At 35.9% G+C, this 17,060-nt stretch overlaps 1 protein-coding gene across 7 annotated transcripts in view; it reads left to right on the top strand.

The window, feature by feature from the left end:
* RNF19A (ring finger protein 19A, RBR E3 ubiquitin protein ligase) overlaps positions 1 to 15,061 on the top strand; it is a 52,873-nt gene extending 37,812 nt beyond the window's left edge. For 4 of the 7 annotated variants that reach the window (XM_048212680.2, XM_026495640.4, XM_044382672.3 and 1 more), the window contains 7 exons: positions 1,953 to 2,097; positions 2,974 to 3,136; positions 6,711 to 6,825; positions 7,330 to 7,491; positions 10,075 to 10,288; positions 11,667 to 11,810; positions 12,879 to 15,061. In XM_048212680.2, coding sequence (XP_048068637.2) covers positions 1,953 to 2,097; positions 2,974 to 3,136; positions 6,711 to 6,825; positions 7,330 to 7,491; positions 10,075 to 10,288; positions 11,667 to 11,810; positions 12,879 to 13,569 — 1,634 coding nt within the window. In that variant the 3' untranslated portion in view covers positions 13,570 to 15,061. The remainder of the gene's footprint in view (positions 1 to 1,952; positions 2,098 to 2,973; positions 3,137 to 6,710; positions 6,826 to 7,329; positions 7,492 to 10,074; positions 10,289 to 11,666; positions 11,811 to 12,878) is intronic. The other 3 variants (XM_026495641.4, XM_048212682.2, XM_048212681.2) reach the window with 1 other exon arrangement.
* The last annotated feature ends 1,999 nt before the right edge of the window (positions 15,062 to 17,060 follow it).

Raw genomic sequence — 17,060 nt, 5'->3', positions numbered from 1 at the left:
TGTAACCTGTTGTTGTTTTTTTTCCCTTAACATGACAATAACCCATATTTTAACAGTAAATAGAAATATAATGATCAAAAAAAAAAAAAGCTTTGCCAAATGCACCTTAAATCAAAATGGGAAACTTTTTTTAATATAAAATGGCTGTGGATTAATTGATTTTCGGGGAAGGGATCATCAATTGACCATCTAATCAGTAAAACAACTCTATTTAGGATTTTTGCATTTGAGGGCCCCTGGGTGGCTCATTCGTTAAGCATCTGCCTTCATCTCAGGTCATGGTCCCAGGGTCCTGGGATCAAGCCCCGCATTGGGCTCCCTGCTTGGCGGGAAGCCTGCTTCTCCCTCTCCCGCTCCTCCTGCTTGTGTTCCCTCTCTCACTGTCTCTCTCTGTAAAATAAATAAAATCTTAAAAAAAAAAAAAAAAAGGATTTTTGCATTTGAGAATATTTTGAGAGAGATAATGTGCACAGTAAATTTCTCATTTAAGATACAAAGACAAAACAGCCTTTTGTAGATAAATAAGTACACAGAGTGGAAATATGCAGGTACAGATCTATAAAGAGACATCAAAAATACATTGCTTATGGTATTCTCCAACATGTAATCTTAGCATATTAAAAGGCTGTTTTTTGTTTTAGAACCGCAAGAATGAGTGGAGAGGTCACCTTTCATTTTGTTCTGAAGACTGCATGTATCAGAGCCAAAGTCGAATCTCTCTACTCCCACTGCTAATTGAGAGATTTACTACTTGAGTATACTCTAGAATGAGGAAGTTTATCAAGATAGTATTAGCATTTCTTTAATTTGATGTACTAGACATTATATCTGCTGTAAAAGCCAGCTTTTTTTTAATTCATGCTCCAGTGTTAAAAAATTTTTAATGCAGACTTTGTTTTTTGGATCATTTAAATCATGACTTATGAATATTTTTAATTTTTATATTCTAGTATTTATCATTTATCTTGGTCTGGCTGCATAGAGTTATCAGTTTGCTCAAAATTGTTTGAAATTGTTAAAATACTAATTGTGAGCATTGACCAGTTCTTAAGTTAAAAAACAGCTTTGGCCCTAAAAGAAGCACTAAGGAAACCTGAATTCACTGATAAAGCACAGGTAAAATTTCTTAGAAAGGAAAATATAATGTAGTTTAATGCTTATCATGTAAGAAAATGGAACAAGTACTTGAATTCAGCAGCTAGTACTACACCTATCTTTTCTTAACTGAGTGTAATTGGAAAATATAGCTGGCTACTAATAATAGTAAAATAGTTACTGGTTGCTATTAAATAGATGCCAAGGTTCAAAGTAGTTGTATAATTTGGGATAGCTTTTATTCTATGTCAGTGATTCTGAAAGTTATGTACCATTTGATTTTAACTTGGCACTTTTGTGCATTGTAACCATATTATTATACAAGAAGGGTACAGCAACAGCATTTGAATAAATGATTTTTAAAAAGACAAAGATAACTATTCTCTAGTATAAAGAATATTTACATTATAATAAAGCAGAGATGGTTAGAAAAGTTCTAGAATATCAAGGGCCACCAGAAAAGACAGTTATGGGGTTGGAACAAAGACAAACTTTATGTAGTTTGCAGTTTGCCTAGGGCTGTCCTTGATTCTCCTTTCTCTTTTTATTATTTTGTTACTCTTTGGTCTCATTGTTCTACTGTGTTTGAAAATGTTTACAATTTGAAAATTTAACGTAAAAAATGTTCCTTTTCTCAGAAAGGAAGAAAAATACTTTCTAAAAAAGTTGTATAGATGTTCTCCGTAGCATTTCTTTGGAAAAAATACTTTATGTACTAAAAATTCCTGGCTAAAGCTATAGTTCAGAAACTATATACGTTAAGATTTTTTGGCATTGCTGTAATTGATTATCTACTAGAAATTGTTATTTTTAGACCAGTTTTATGTAATAAACAGGTCTCTCTATTTTCCTAATAGCTGATGATATAAAGCCATGTCCACGATGTGCTGCTTATATAATAAAGATGAATGATGGGAGCTGTAATCACATGACATGTGCTGTCTGTGGTTGTGAGTTTTGTTGGTTATGTATGAAAGAAATCTCAGATTTACATTATCTAAGGTAAGTTTATAGAAGGAGCTATTTAGTCTATGCCATACCATCCTGAATGTGCCCAATCTTGTCTGATACTGGAAGCTAAGCAGGGCTGGGCCTGTTTAGTACTTGGAGGATTGGGGGGAGGGAGAAAGAGCTATTTATATCTAAATATTTTATATTGTAAGATAATTGGAGACCGTATTAAGGATTTTTAAACTTGGTGCTTATAAGATACTGAGAGGGATGTGTTTTATTCTAGTTACATACATCAGGTAGTGTGATACATAAATTCGTGATGTATCTTTGGAAAAAAAATTTTTAAACAAGAATAAAATGTGTGTTTTAAAAAATTTTTAAAGGAACCAAATTATTGTGCTAGTCATTTGGGCTTAATTAGTCAAAAATAGGAAGCATAGATTTCTTCTTTTTTTGTTTGTTTTGTTAAACTAGAAGCCAGAATTTTATACCCCCTTGTAATTATGCTAGGTCATAAATATTTCCATTTAATTTTCTTAAATATAAACTCCCTCATTTAGTCCACAGACTGAGTTTAATATAATCAGATAATTGTATGCCTAAAAATAAGCATGTTTTGCATTAATTTCCTCTTCAAAAACTAACCTAACATTTTCAGGATAATGAAGGACTAGGGATAAATATTTAACCTGAATTCTAGTTATCAGTTTCCTTTTAAAATAACTGATGGTGGTTCTTACATTGATTTTTTTTGGCTTTTATCATTAAAAGCCAAATTCAGAATTCAAAGAAAAAAAAAACACCTCATTTCTGAATATGAGAATTCTTTTAGAGTCATTTAATGTCATTAATGACTTCAGTGTATTACAGTCATTTGTTGATGTTATGCTTTGTAACAGTTACAGTTATAATTTTTTCCATTAGTCCATCAGGATGTACTTTTTGGGGGAAGAAACCCTGGAGCCGAAAAAAGAAGATACTGTGGCAGCTGGGAACACTTGTTGGTGCTCCCGTTGGAATTGCTTTAATAGCTGGCATTGCTATTCCTGCAATGATTATTGGCATTCCTGTATATGTGGGCCGTAAGGTAAAATGCTTAATTCCTTATTAGTTCATTATCTTATTCTAAACCTTCAGGTTTAAGACTCATGATTTTCATTTTTTTAAAATTTGTTTTAAAAGAGCATTTTTAGTATCTTCAGTATAAAACTATTTTATTTTTTCATAAGATAAATTTTCAGTGTTGGGCAAACTTGTATGTATGCATAAAAAGTAGACTTGCTTTAAAATTACCTGAATCTGAAAACTTTAGTACATTTTCTTTCTAACTTGAAGTATAAAGTATTGAAGGATACACCTGGTATTTTTCTCATGGTATATCCTTGTAAAGTTAGGTCTAAAAAAAGCTCATAGCTAAATAACACATGCCCTCAAGGCAAAGAATAATTAGCTAGTTCCTGAATTATTTTGAACTTTCGTTCAAAGGTTTTATTTTCCTAGATTACTGCTATTAGTAAATAGGCTGTTCTGTAGATTTTAACAGTCTTGTGTAAGTCCAAACACCAATAATTACCACTGGCCTATGAGTGATGAATTATACTTCATTAGCTAAGCAATAATTCTTTTTTGAAAGGTTAAAGGGATAATTCATGAAGTGGCTAAGAGGTCTGCTGCTGTCTACATTAATGGAATCTCAGAATTGAGAAGTAACTTCAAAAATTATTTAAGGGGCACCTGGGTGGCTCAGTTGGTTGGGCATCCAACTCTTGGTTTTGGCTCAGGTCATGATCTCATGCGTCCTCAGATCAAGCCCAGCAGCAGGCTCTGTGCTCTGTGGGAAGTCTGCTTGATTCCCTCCCTCTACCCCTCCTCCCAACTCACGTCACACACTCTCTCATTTTCTCTAAAATAAACCTTAAAAAAAAAAAATTATCTAATCGTAACCCTGAACTCAAGCAGAATAAAGTACAGGAATTAAAAGAAATAACATTTGATGAACCCTTACTGTGTGGTAGGTGTTTTACGCACTTTGACTCATTTTAACCTCATAGAAATTTATGTGTTAGAATGTTGAGGTTTGGGAAAGTTTATGTAATTTATTTTCAGTTATACAGAAAGAAACAGAGTTAGGATTTAAAACACATTCTTTATGTGAGATCCCTGATCATTTCTCTAGCCATTTGGGCACTTTAGTGATGGGGACATCACGAACTCCTGAAGCAGCCCATTCTGTTGCCACCTGTCTATAATTGTTAGGTTGAGTCAGAGTCTGTTTCCCTTTAATTGTTTCATTAAGTTCTGGTTATAATTTTTGGGACTAAACTCAAGAGGAGGCTGATCCTCTTCCATATAACAGCCCCATTTTTTAATATTCAACATCTATTACTTTTATAATCAGAAAAATAACAGTACATACTATTTTTTAAAAATTAGCTTTAGGATCAAGGATAAACATGGATACTTTTGACCTAAATGTTTATTTGAGAAGGTTTTAATTAACTAAATTTGTTTAAGGTCCCAAACATGGTAGCTGATTATATAATCTTTCATGTAGTTATCCAAAGCAAGGCTTTGCTAAAAATAAAATAGATACTTAGAAGTAGAAGGGAAGGAGAGACTGTTGTACTGCACACACCTACAAATAATTTATAGAGGAGAGATTATTTACCTCATTGTTCATGTCTTAGGTGCAATTACAAGTTTCCTTTTTTCAAACATACACCCAAAGGCTTACAAGTTGATGAATTAGTTTTCCATTGGAACAGTGTTCTCTGTGGTGTTTAAGGATACAAAGCAGCCCAGGAAAACCCGTTAAGTTGATGAAGTACCTAAAAGCTTAGTCTTTATTTACAATAACAAATAGAAATGTGGCACAAAGCAGTAGAACAGAAAAAATTAAGTTGGACCAGAAATAGAATGATATGATCACTGTAATTGAACATTGGTGCTTAAGGATACAAAACTTTCTGGAAGATTCGTGTCTACTCTGTCAGTTTTTTAGCTTTGGCTTTTCTCTGCTTCATTGCTACATTTTTCAGGAATGGTAGTGGGGAGAGGAGCGAGAATTAGCTGCGGTACTGAGGGATAATGAAGGATGCCTTGCTCCGGAGAGTCTGCCAGCTCTGCCTGCATGGACTATCTAGGGAAGCATAGAGGCCCGTTCCCTAGGAGTGAACAGTCAGTGCTGGCAGGATTCTGACTAGGAAATACGAATGCTTCTTGTCCCATGCATGCTTCGCCCACCTCCCCACCCCAGCTTTCTCACTTTCATATATCCCATAAGAGTCATTGTACTTTATAGCCTTCAAGATAACCACATAATAATAATTCTGTTAAACCTCACCTGTAACATTGTTCAAAAGTCAAGTATTTTATTTTAGAGACTAACTGTACACTTTTAAAAAAATCTTAGTTGTTTATTTATTTGTCAGCACAAGCAGGGAGAGCTGCAGGCAGAGCAGGCAGAGGGAGAAGCAGGCTCCCCGCTGAGCAAGGAGCCAGATGTGGGGCTCTATCCCAGCACCCTGGGATCATGACCTACGCTGAAGGCAGACGCTTCACCAACTGAGCCACCCAGGTGTCCCACCTGTATGCTTTTGAGGGCTGTTTCGAATATGTCTTGAAACAGAAGGGACGTGTACTTTATTAGCGTTAGCACTTGCAAACCATGAGACCAAAGATACTGGGCTGTCTTGAAGTTGATACATCTCACAAGCCACTTTCAGTGTGGTATTAAATTCTGTTTATTAACACCTATTCTGTACAAAGATGCTAAGTAGATCTAACTCATGTCCTCTGGCAGCATTCTTCTTTTTTCCTCTTTCCACTTTTTACTTTGAGCTATAAATGAGACCCCAGGATTCTAAGTCATTTGATAATATTTTCCTTTATAAAAAAGGATCCAAGAAAAAAAAATTGACTTATTTAGTGATGTTTGCCTATTAGTACTGCTTGTTAAGGTCAATTAAAAAAAAAAAAAGTGTGGCTTCTAGTCTCCCCTAGAAGAGCCAACTTTTATCATTTAGGGATACTTATTTATTTATTTTAAAGATTTTATTTATTTATTTGAGAGAGAGAGAGATGGAGAGTACAAGCGGGGAGAAGAGGGAGCACAAGAGGGGAGGAGAGGGAGAAGCAGGCTCCCCCCTGAGCAAGGAGCCCAAAGTGGGGCTCAAACCCAGGACCCTGGGACCATGACCTGAGCCAAAGGCAGATGCTTAACCAGCTGAGCCACCCAGGTGCTCCTAGGGATGCTTATTTAGAAAAGTGGGATGCTAAATTTCTTAGAAGTAATCCTATTAGTCAAACATCCAATCCATGTCTATGTTGAAAATAATATTCTTAATTCCTTTTTCTTTGCTCAAAACATGATTTTACTATTCTTGAATAAGAGTATACATTTGCTCAAGACTGTTTAAAAGTAAACACAAAGTAAAATCTATTAAATTACTGTCTTATTTAAGCAAATTATTAATAAGGAGTAGATCACGTGTAAGAATATGGTTTAAGAACAAAACGGTCATCTTGAATTAGGACACTTAAGTGAATGAAATTATAAAAGAAATCACTAAATTACTAGCAAAAGTAGGACTATTTCATTTAAGTTAAATATGTAATGTGTTTTTCTTTAAACCCGCACCCATTTTTATTTTTAATTCAAGATTCACAATCGATATGAAGGCAAAGACGTTTCAAAGCACAAACGGAATTTGGCTATAACAGGTGGTGTAACATTGTCTGTAATAGTATCTCCAGTTGTAGCTGCAGTAACTGTAGGTAAGAAAATGCTTTAAAAATTGATTACCTCAAATTTTATAAAATTTAAGTTTTGTGGAAGGACTTTTTAAGACAAAGCATTATATTGTGGAAGATAAGAGAGTTACTTTTTTATTTATTTAAGGACAATTTAAGCTGAGCCTATAGAAAGCCTTTCATTGAGTAACTGTATTGGTTAAAAGTATTATAGACTCAAGAGCCTAGAGTTAGGATAATTGGTAAATTCTTATAGGCTGATACCCACCCTCACTCCATATGGTTTAGAGCCTTGACACTTAAAAACAAAAAGGCTTGCTTTTTTTTTTTTCTCCTCATGTGTGTCACCTGAAAGTTTGGAAGTTTTAAATTTGTGTCCCTTAACAGTTAGGTAAATCTACTTTGGGCAAGGGTTGAAGAACAACAGCACTTTTCTCCCGTACACTTTCTCTTGAAAAGGCTTTCTAAGAACTCATGTTTCTGTGATTTATTTTTTAACTTATAATTAATAATTTAATTCCTCTTTAGGTATTGGTGTTCCTATTATGTTAGCCTATGTCTATGGCGTTGTTCCAATTTCTCTCTGTCGAAGTGGAGGTTGTGGAGTCTCAGCAGGCAATGGAAAAGGAGTCAGGATTGAATTTGATGATGAAAATGATATAAATGTTGGTGGAACTAACACAGCTGCAGGTAAGTCTTTTAAGCAAAGGAAGAAGATGTACTTATTAATAGTTTGTTAGGGAAATAGATAACATGCAAATTAGAATTTCCATTGCCCTCCTTCACTAGGCCTAATAGCATTCATCCTGATGTACATCAGTGAAATGAATTACCTGGGAAAGGTGAATGGATGAAAGAGGGTGAAAGAGTTCTGGGTACCTAACCTACACTAGAAATGTAATGTCTTAGAAATTCCAGACTTTGAATCTTAAATTTTGCCTGAAACAATACAAATTGGTAAGAACAGGGTATTCATAAAAGAAGAAATACAGATGGCCAGTGAATAGAGAATATCTTTAACCCAATGTTATTCAAAGAAATATGAATTAGAACAATACCTGGAGAATGAAAAGGCCCTCATAGAAATTTTTATAGAAATTTGTTTTCAGGAAATAATTAGGCAGATGTGCAGAGATAATGTCCACTTTCTTACCTCCCATTCTCTCTTGAACCCACTCTAATCAGATTTGGTCCCTGCCACACCAGAGTTTTATCTCCACCACTCCACCAAAGCAGAGTCACAAGTGACCTCCGTGTTACCAGATATAATGGTCAGCTCTTGGTTTTCATCTTAATATAACAATTCATCTGACATGGTGGACCATGCTCTCCTCCTTGAAACATTTTCTTTTCTTTTCTTCTGAGAAACCATTTCTCATATCGTATCTCCTAGCCATTCCTTCTCAGTCTTCATCTACACTCATTCCCTGGGGCATCTCACCTATTAAATATGTCGACTGACCACTCGTAAATTTGAATCTAGGCTAGAACTCTCCTCTGAACTTCACATTTGTACATCTAACTCTCCTCGTTAATCTACACTTCAATGTCTAACAAGAATTTCAAGGTTAACTTGTTTGTAACCAAACTCTTTACACTCTAAAACCTGTTCTCTCCAGTCATCATTCGCACCTCATCAAGTAGCCTCTCCATTCTTGCTGTTTGTTGGACCAGAAACCTCCTTTTCCCTTCTTACCCTACATCTGATCTGACAGCTAATTTTGGTACTTCCTTCAATATTTAGCCATAATCCAACCATTTCTCACCTTCTCTACTGCTATTCCATTAGTCCAAGCTACTGTCCTTTTTCTTGGACTATTGTAATAGCCCCTTTAGCTGATCTGTCACCTTCTCATCTGCTCACTATTCCACAGTGTAGCTGTAGTGATACTTCTGAAACATAAGTCAGATCATGTCTTTCTTATGCTCAGAACTCTCCTAGTGCTTCCAGCTGTACTGAAGGAAAAACCCACCATCCTTATCATGGCCTATATGGCCTGACATGATCTGTCCTTGGCTTCATCTTTGAACTCATCTCTTGTTACTCTCCTATTTAATACCAACCCTCCTTGATGTTTTTGAGGATGCCAAGTACACCTCCACCTCTAGGCTTTTAAATTTGCAGTTTCCTCTGCCTGGAATAGTCGTCCCCTGGATAATTTTATGTAATATAGTGGTATCAGATCTTGTAATAGCTTGTAGACAATTAGATCTGTAGAACATACCTAGAAATCAACTTTTGGCCCACTTTATTGACCTGGAGAATAATAAGCACTTTAAATAAAAAACCCTTATGGAAAATTTACATATTTTCCTCTGGAGTCAACTAAATCTTTCAACTGTCAGATTTTTTATAGAATTCCTAAGTCTTCTGGATTTTTAAAAGAAGTGGTGACTTTTTTTTTTTGACGATTTCAAGCCAATTTACTTTAGATTGAAGGTAAAAGTTTGATTCCTTAAAAGCACTTATCACATTATGTAATAACTTGGTTTTTTGTTTACTTGGTATCTTAGGGGTGAGGGCTATAACTCTCTTCTTTGTCATTATATTTTTAAAACTTGGAACATAGGGATGCCTGGGTGGCTCAGCCAGTTAAGCATCTGCCTTTGGCTCAGGTCATGATCCCAGGGTCCTGGGATCAAGCCCCGCATCGGGCTCCTTGCTCAGTGGGGAGCTACTTCTCCCTCTGCCTGCTGCTCCCCCTGCTTATGCTGTCTCTCTCTGACATATCTTATAAAAGAAAAGAAAAGAAAAAAAACCTGGAACATAGTAGGTGATTGATTTCACCAATAAAAGACTTTTGTTTCCATTACCATACAAAAATGTTAATATCTTTAATCTTAACAAAAGGAGGAAACCACTTTCCTCCTCCCATTTCTTCTCAGTTCTCATTTCTTTTTTTCTTTCTTAATATGAGTGTAGTTGACACAAACGTTATGTTAATTTCAAATCTTCAACGTTGTGATTCAACAAGTTTCTACATTATGATATGTTCACCACAAGTGTAGCCACCATCTCTCACCATACAATGCTATTACAGTAAAAGCGTGGTGACTGTTTAATACTGAGAGCCAGTCCCTAATCCAGTTTTACAAGTTAGAGATTGTTCCCTTTCCTCTTATCCCATCGTTATGTTTTCCTGACTCCAGATGTCTTTTCTATTCCTGTGCATGTTGTATAGTAAAATGTCCTATCTGAAATCATGGAGGAATTTAAGAAGAGGGAATTTAATAATCACACTTACTTAATTTCTTTGAAATATTTGCATTTAGACACGACTTCAGTAGCAGAAGCCAGACACAACCCTAGCATAGGGGAGGGAAGTGTTGGTGGTCTGACTGGCAGTTTGAGTGCAAGTGGAAGCCACATGGATCGAATAGGAGCCATTCGAGACAACCTGAGTGAGACAGCTAGTACCATGGCCCTAGCTGGAGCCAGTATAACGGGGAGTCTGTCAGGAAGCGCCATGGTGAACTGTTTTAACAGGTAAGAAAAATGTGCTCTGTTTTCTTTTTGCCTTCTGTTAACTACAAATTGTTAGATGAGAGTTTTGAAGATTATGTAATCATTATGATTATGTATAATTCTGTGTCAGGGCTGAAAACAGTAATATTAATGAAATTTAGTGGTATACAGTAAAAGTTTTACTTGTTTGAATTTTCTGTCCTAATATTTTATACACATGGTGTGGTAAAAACCAAATCTAAGGCATAGCATTCTGCTAATTTCTTCACTGCATTTGTCAGATTTGATGTTATGAATCAGTGCTGGGGCTGCTTTCGTGGACACAGTAAAGGCGGTACTTAAGCCTAGACCTTACCTCTGGAGCTGGCAACAGCTAGATGCTCGAAAAGGAGACACTGGCTGAGGTCTGGGGGAGCAGCTGGAGTCAGGATGTGTGGGAGTGTGAGAGTTGAGGCCAGGGTAGTCTAGTCCTCCGGAATTCTTCTGTGTGTTACTGCTTATTTAGTTCTCACCAAGTCTCTTACCAACAGCCATACAGATAAGTAGGAGAAATTAAAGCATATTTGTCTTCCTTTTTTTCTTATCTAATTCACTATTCTTTACTTCTGTTTATTAGCTTTGTTGTTTTTTTTTAAACGTAGGAGAGTATGCATAAACTAAAAGATAGGGGCGCCTGGGTGGCACAGCGGTTAAGCGGCTGCCTTCAGCTCAGGGCGTGATCCCGGCGTTATGGGATCAAGCCCCACATCAGGCTCCTCCGCTATGAGCCTGCTTCTTCCTCTCCCACTCCCCCTGCTTGTGTTCCCTCTCTCACTGGCTGTCTCTATCTCTGTCAAATAAATAAATAAACTAAAAGATAAATTGGTCATATTTATTTTATTTTTAGGTAATTTGCTTTTTATTTTTTAATTTTTTTAGGTAGTTTACTTTTATGCTTTTAAACACATTCTTTTAAGGTATAGTAGTGTTTATTATGTCTTTTTTAAAGAATCGGGTATTAAATTTAGAGAATCATTTTTAATATATAGAGGCTCAGGATGTTTTAATCCACTGATCTGTCCTGTAGCCTGGTTTTTAATGTATTCAGATTTTGTTTCACACTCAGACATGGTAAGCATATTTAATTAAAATCCTTTATGTCCTTTTTGTGTTACTCTGTTACTACCTTACTTGGCAGACAGCTGATTTTTCTTATTTTATTTGGATGGCTGGTACTGTTCAGTGTGCTGCAGTAGAATTTGAATAATCAAATAAAAGGAAACTTAAAAAAAATGCTGATAGTTGTTTCTATAATAGTTTCTTGTTACTAGGGGTCTCAGCTGAATTATTTGAAGATACATATTATAGTAGTCTGGTGTTATATGTAATTTCAGTTTGTATCTGCTCCCTGCTCTTTAAGGTTGGAAGTACAAGCAGATGTACAGAAAGAACGGTACAGTCTAAGTGGAGAATCTGGCACAGTGAGCTTGGGAACAGTTAGTGATAATGCCAGCACCAAAGCAATGGCAGGATCTATTCTGAACTCGTACATCCCGTTGGACAAGTAAGGAAAGAACTGTTAAACAGTTAAAGTATTTTTTAAATTATTTTGTTTTTTATTTTTTTAAAGATTTTATTTATTTATTTTAGAGAGCACAAGCAAGGAGAGGGGCAGAGGGAGAGGGAGAGAGAGAATCCCAAGCTGACTCCGCACTGAGCGCAGAGCCCAGTGCAGGACTTGATCCCAGGACCCTGAGATCGTGACCCGAGCCAAAATCAAGAGTCGGACACTTAACCGACTGAGCCACCCAGGCGCCCCTTAAAATTAATTATAAAAGAATTATTCCTGTCATTAGGTAAAATTATCATAAATAATGGTTACCAGCTATTAGGTTCTCCAGGAAAAGAAAATGATGAAATGTCCAGAGTAAGCAAATCCGTAGAGACAGAAAGCAGATTAGCGGTTACCAGGGATTGGGGGCAGGAAAGGATGGCAACAGGCTGCTAGTGGATACAGGGTTTCTTTTAGGAATGATGAAAATGTTCTGAATTTAGTTGGTGGTGATAGTTGCACAACTCCGTAAATATACTATATAAGAACCATTGAATTGTGCACTTTAAACAGGTGAACTTTGTGATATGTAAATTATATCTCAATAAAGCTGTTCTGAAAAAAAAATGGAGAAGGTAACATAGTACCTGGAACAGCATAAGCAATAAATGTAGCTACTTCTATTTTTTTTAATTGAAACATTATTATAAATACAGTCTCGGAGCGCTTGGGTGGTCTCAGTTAAGCGTCTGCCTTTGGCTCAGGTCATGATCCCGGGTCCTGGGATTGAGTCCTTCAGGCTCCCTGCTCAGCGGGAGCCTGCTTTTCCCTCTCACTCTGCTGCTCCCCCTGCTTGTGCTCTCTCTGTCAAATAAATAAAGTGTTTTAAAATAATAAAAATAAATACAGTCCTCTTATTTCAAGTAATATTTTAATAGAACATATCCTTCATTAATTTGTTCTGAGAGCTTTTATGTAGTCTTTGAATTTTTCACACAGATCCCTCTCCCTTTGTTGTTACCTCAATAAAAATAAAAGGAAGGTACAAATGTATTTATATCTGTTACTCTTATGTTCTAGAGAAGGCAACAGTATGGAGGTGCAAGTAGATATTGAATCAAAGCCATCCAAATTCAGGCACAACAGTGGAAGCAGTAGCGTGGAGGATGGCAGTGCCACCCGAAGTCATCCTGGTGGTTCATCCAGTGGCTTGCCCGAAGGTAAATCTGGTGCCACCAAGTGGTCCAAAGAAGCAACAGCAGGAAAGAAAGCAAAAAGCGGTAAATTGAGGAAAAAGAGTAACATGAAGATAAATGAGACCAGAGAGGACATGGATGCACAGTTGTTAGAACAACAAAGCACGAACTCAAGTGAATTTGAGGCTCCATCCCTCAGTGACAGTATGCCATCTGTAGCAGATTCCCACTCTAGTCATTTTTCTGAATTTAGTTGTTCTGACTTAGAAAGCATGAAAACTTCTTGTAGTCATGGTTCCAATGATTATCATGCCCGCTTTGCTACTGTTAACATTCTTCCTGAGGTAGAAAACGATCGTCTGGAAAATTCCCCACATCAGTGTAGCATTTCTGTGCTTACCAAAACTGCTTCATGTTCAGAAGTTCCACAGTTGAATCATATTGCTGAAGAACATGGTAACAGTGGAATAAAACCCAATGTTGATTTATATTTTGGTGATGCACTAAAAGAAACAAATAACAACCACTCACATCAGACAATGGAATTAAAAGTTGCAATTCAGACTGAAATTTAGGCCTATAAATGCTGCAAATTAATTACCACTGAACAACCTTGTTTGGAGCTGGTTGAACTACATGTGACTACTTTAAGTTTCAAGTTACCAGCAAATGCCGGGTTACATAATCTAATGCAGATACATTTTCTATGTTCAGCAAAGCATTGTGTTTCATGTGGATCTTAATTACCAAACTATGAAATGAAGGCTTTAAAAGTGCATTATTGTAAGGACAATAATTCATAAGAGAAGTATGTTTTGTGTGTTTGCCACAAAACGTTGCTTGAAGCACATACTTGTGTATTTAGTTAGAAATTTGGCTTAATTTATAATCAATATAAAATACTAATGCAGTTAGAAACATTGTTATGAAGAAAACCTGAGGCTTAGGGATAAGTGGTTAGTGACATTTTATTGAAACCACTAAGGGATACTGTTTAAAGAACCTTGCAGGTTACTCTCAGTATATGATACTCTGTAACATTTCTATTCATAACTGGGCATAAATTTCATTTTTTTCTTCGTATGCAATGTGGATATATAAAGCTTAATGCAGCCCATTTGCTACCATTTGGATACTTAGACACTTTGAGCAAGATTGTGGCAGTTTTTGCACAACTTTGAAATAGAAATACCTGGTACTCTATATATCTTGTATATTGTTGATGCCATCTTAGAAACAAAATGTAAAGGTAGGTAATTAAGTATACTGACAGCACCAAATAATGATACATAAAACTATAAAATAAAATTCCATTAGTTTGTAAGTATTAATAAAAAAGTCACCTTCCACCAAGGGGAAGTTTGCACCCCATTGATTCTTGGTGCCTTTGGAATAGACTGGATTTTAAGGGCCTAGTTGTTTGAGGATTTTGCTGTATTGTTTTCCATTATGTCCTCTCTAGCCACCTTGGATTATGTAGACAAATACAAGATAGATAAATATGAGTAATAATAACAATGCTGAAAAAGTATTAGCCTACCAAAGACACACTCAGGCTTTAGTGAATACATAACCTCAGTTTTAACACATGCGTATCTTCTCCAATCATGAAATCAAAGCACGGTGCAGAGTTTGTACCAAGTACTAAGGAGGGGTCCATGTATGGCTGGCTTTATTTTATTTTACTTTTGTTTATGGAAGGTGTTCAGCTGACATAAACAGAAGTTGGCCAAAATACTGCCTGTACTGTTACTTTCCTGTATAATTCACTTAAATAAAACAGGTTAACCTCAAAGATAGCAGTTGAAATGTTCCATCTTATGTGTTTCTGTTAAGTATTACCATTATGGTGCTACTGAGCGTTTTCTTTTATTAAAAAGAAAAATGCCATGGGCTGCAGTCTTCTTCCACCACTTTTTCTCACTAGGTCCATTAATATGCTTATAACACTAGTGCCAGTTATTTGATAATGCTTATTATGGTATTTGTATATTTGTTTGCATTCCAGTTTTGTTCAATAGTGAGTGTGTAAACTGCATACATTAAATAAATGTAAATACTAATGTATTGCTGCTTTATGGTTTGTGTACAGGTATTTTTATAAGAATATGAATACTCATTTGCCACATGGCAGTTACTTATAAGTATTGCAAGTCATTGAGATGATTCTGTATACTGGTGGCACCCCAAAAGGAAGCATTTGCTGAACCTCTCAACAAACAGTGTTGACACACAAGGAATCCTTTCTTCATTTCTAATAACTGCCTTTCTTCCAGAAATAAGTTGCTTTAGTCTCAACATATTTTATTTTTAAAAGTGAATTGGTTGGAAAGTAAATAGATCTATCATTAAATTGTGAAGAGATAAGTATTATAAATCCTCATCTTAACAGAAAAATAAAAAGATCTTAAAATACTATTCTAAGAGATTCTACTCTGGTAACATTAGATCATGAAACTAGAGCTGTTTAAATTTAAGCTAGTAATTGTAATTAAATGCTTTCTATCCTTATAGCCTCTATAAAATGCATTGGTGATTTTTCTGATTTCCTGTTACATAGTTAATTCTTAATGAAAATAATATGTATGAATATGTTGACTACCTCTTGACCTTTCTGTAAAAGGCCATAGATTAAATGGAAAGCTAAAGGATTTTTGGAGGAATACAGCAAAAGTAGGTCAGTGTAGAAGGTCAATGCGTTCAGATTACCCCATTCCTCTTCTGGTTGTACTCTCAACCAGTACCGCCCCGGTCTCACTTGAAAAAATGATCTAAACCTTTCAGCTGGCTTCAGAAGTTCTTCATCTCCCAGGAGTCATTCAAACTTGAATTAATTTAGGACCAAGCCAGATTCTCCTGGAGCTCAACTCTAGGACCAGCCTAGAACAGGAGAATACTCCAGGGTTCAAGACAGGCCTTAACTCACCAAAGTCTTTGAGAGACCCTTTGTACTTTGCTTTCTTTAAGGTCTGGGAGTTGGGGGGGGGGAATCATATAGTAGTGAGAGAGAATACAAAGATTAAAATGGTATACCCTGCTGTTCATTATGTGGACCGCCAATTTAACTGGATTCTCTTGAATTCAAGTACAAATTCATATCTTTAGAGCACTGAATTAGTTAGCTTTTATGTTAAATTCACACAATCCATCACTCTTTTCTTCACCAAAAATTGGGTTGATTTATAAATATGTAAGACTTTCCGTAGCATATTGTCTAAATACAACTTTGATCACCAAAGGATAAATAAAACACATACTGAAAACCATCATAGCTATTTGTTCCTACATGAGCAAAATACCTAAACTCCTGTTCCTCTGATCATTTTGCCTTTCTAATCAGTCATCAGGATTCTCAGGGCTATGTTCTATGTGGTTCCTTTTTATGGGCTTGTTTCATTTCTTTCCCTTACTAAAGTATGAGATACAATTGCTAAAAGCCAGTATTTATATGCTGGTAGGCTTTGAATGTTCAAAATAGTATTTTAAACTTGGGGAGAGTTACAGTGTTTTGGTAGCCGTTATTTAATAGGTGAATAGTGAAATGGAGTTTGTGGTTTTTAAATTTAGATCAAATTTCATCACTATACTTCATATACCAGTCAGCATTTTTGTGATTTCTGCCAATTTATTTACTCATTCAACCAGGTAACAAGTAGATTTGGAGATACACAGCATTGTATCAAATAAACAGATACCCTTGCTTCAATGGGCTGATGTTGTAGTTCGGGGAGAGAGACATAAAAAACACACATAGCTTAAAATGATGTCACATAATGGGTGCCAAGGAAAATACAGGATGTGGAAAAAAGTGACTAGAGTTTTGGGTAGTGCTGTTTTATATAGAACAAACCGGAAAGATCTCTCCTAGATGACATTAGTGCAAAAATCTAAAAGAAGCGAGGGAGGAACTGGGTAGACCTACCAAATGGATGAGCATTCCAGAAAGAGATCTTCTCCCAGGTGAGTTAACAGACTAGACATCAGTCTTGGAATTTGATAACTAGTAAGACAAATCTGCTACCTTGTTTTTCTTGGAGAATGTCTTGACTCTTCTTGATACTTTGCA

This window comes from Ursus arctos, unplaced genomic scaffold (genome assembly GCF_023065955.2).
Source record: "Ursus arctos isolate Adak ecotype North America unplaced genomic scaffold, UrsArc2.0 scaffold_6, whole genome shotgun sequence".
In the NCBI taxonomy this organism is placed as follows: domain Eukaryota; kingdom Metazoa; phylum Chordata; class Mammalia; order Carnivora; family Ursidae; genus Ursus; species Ursus arctos.
Note: the sequence above shows the minus strand (reverse complement) of the source record. Positions and strands in the feature narration are given on the sequence as shown.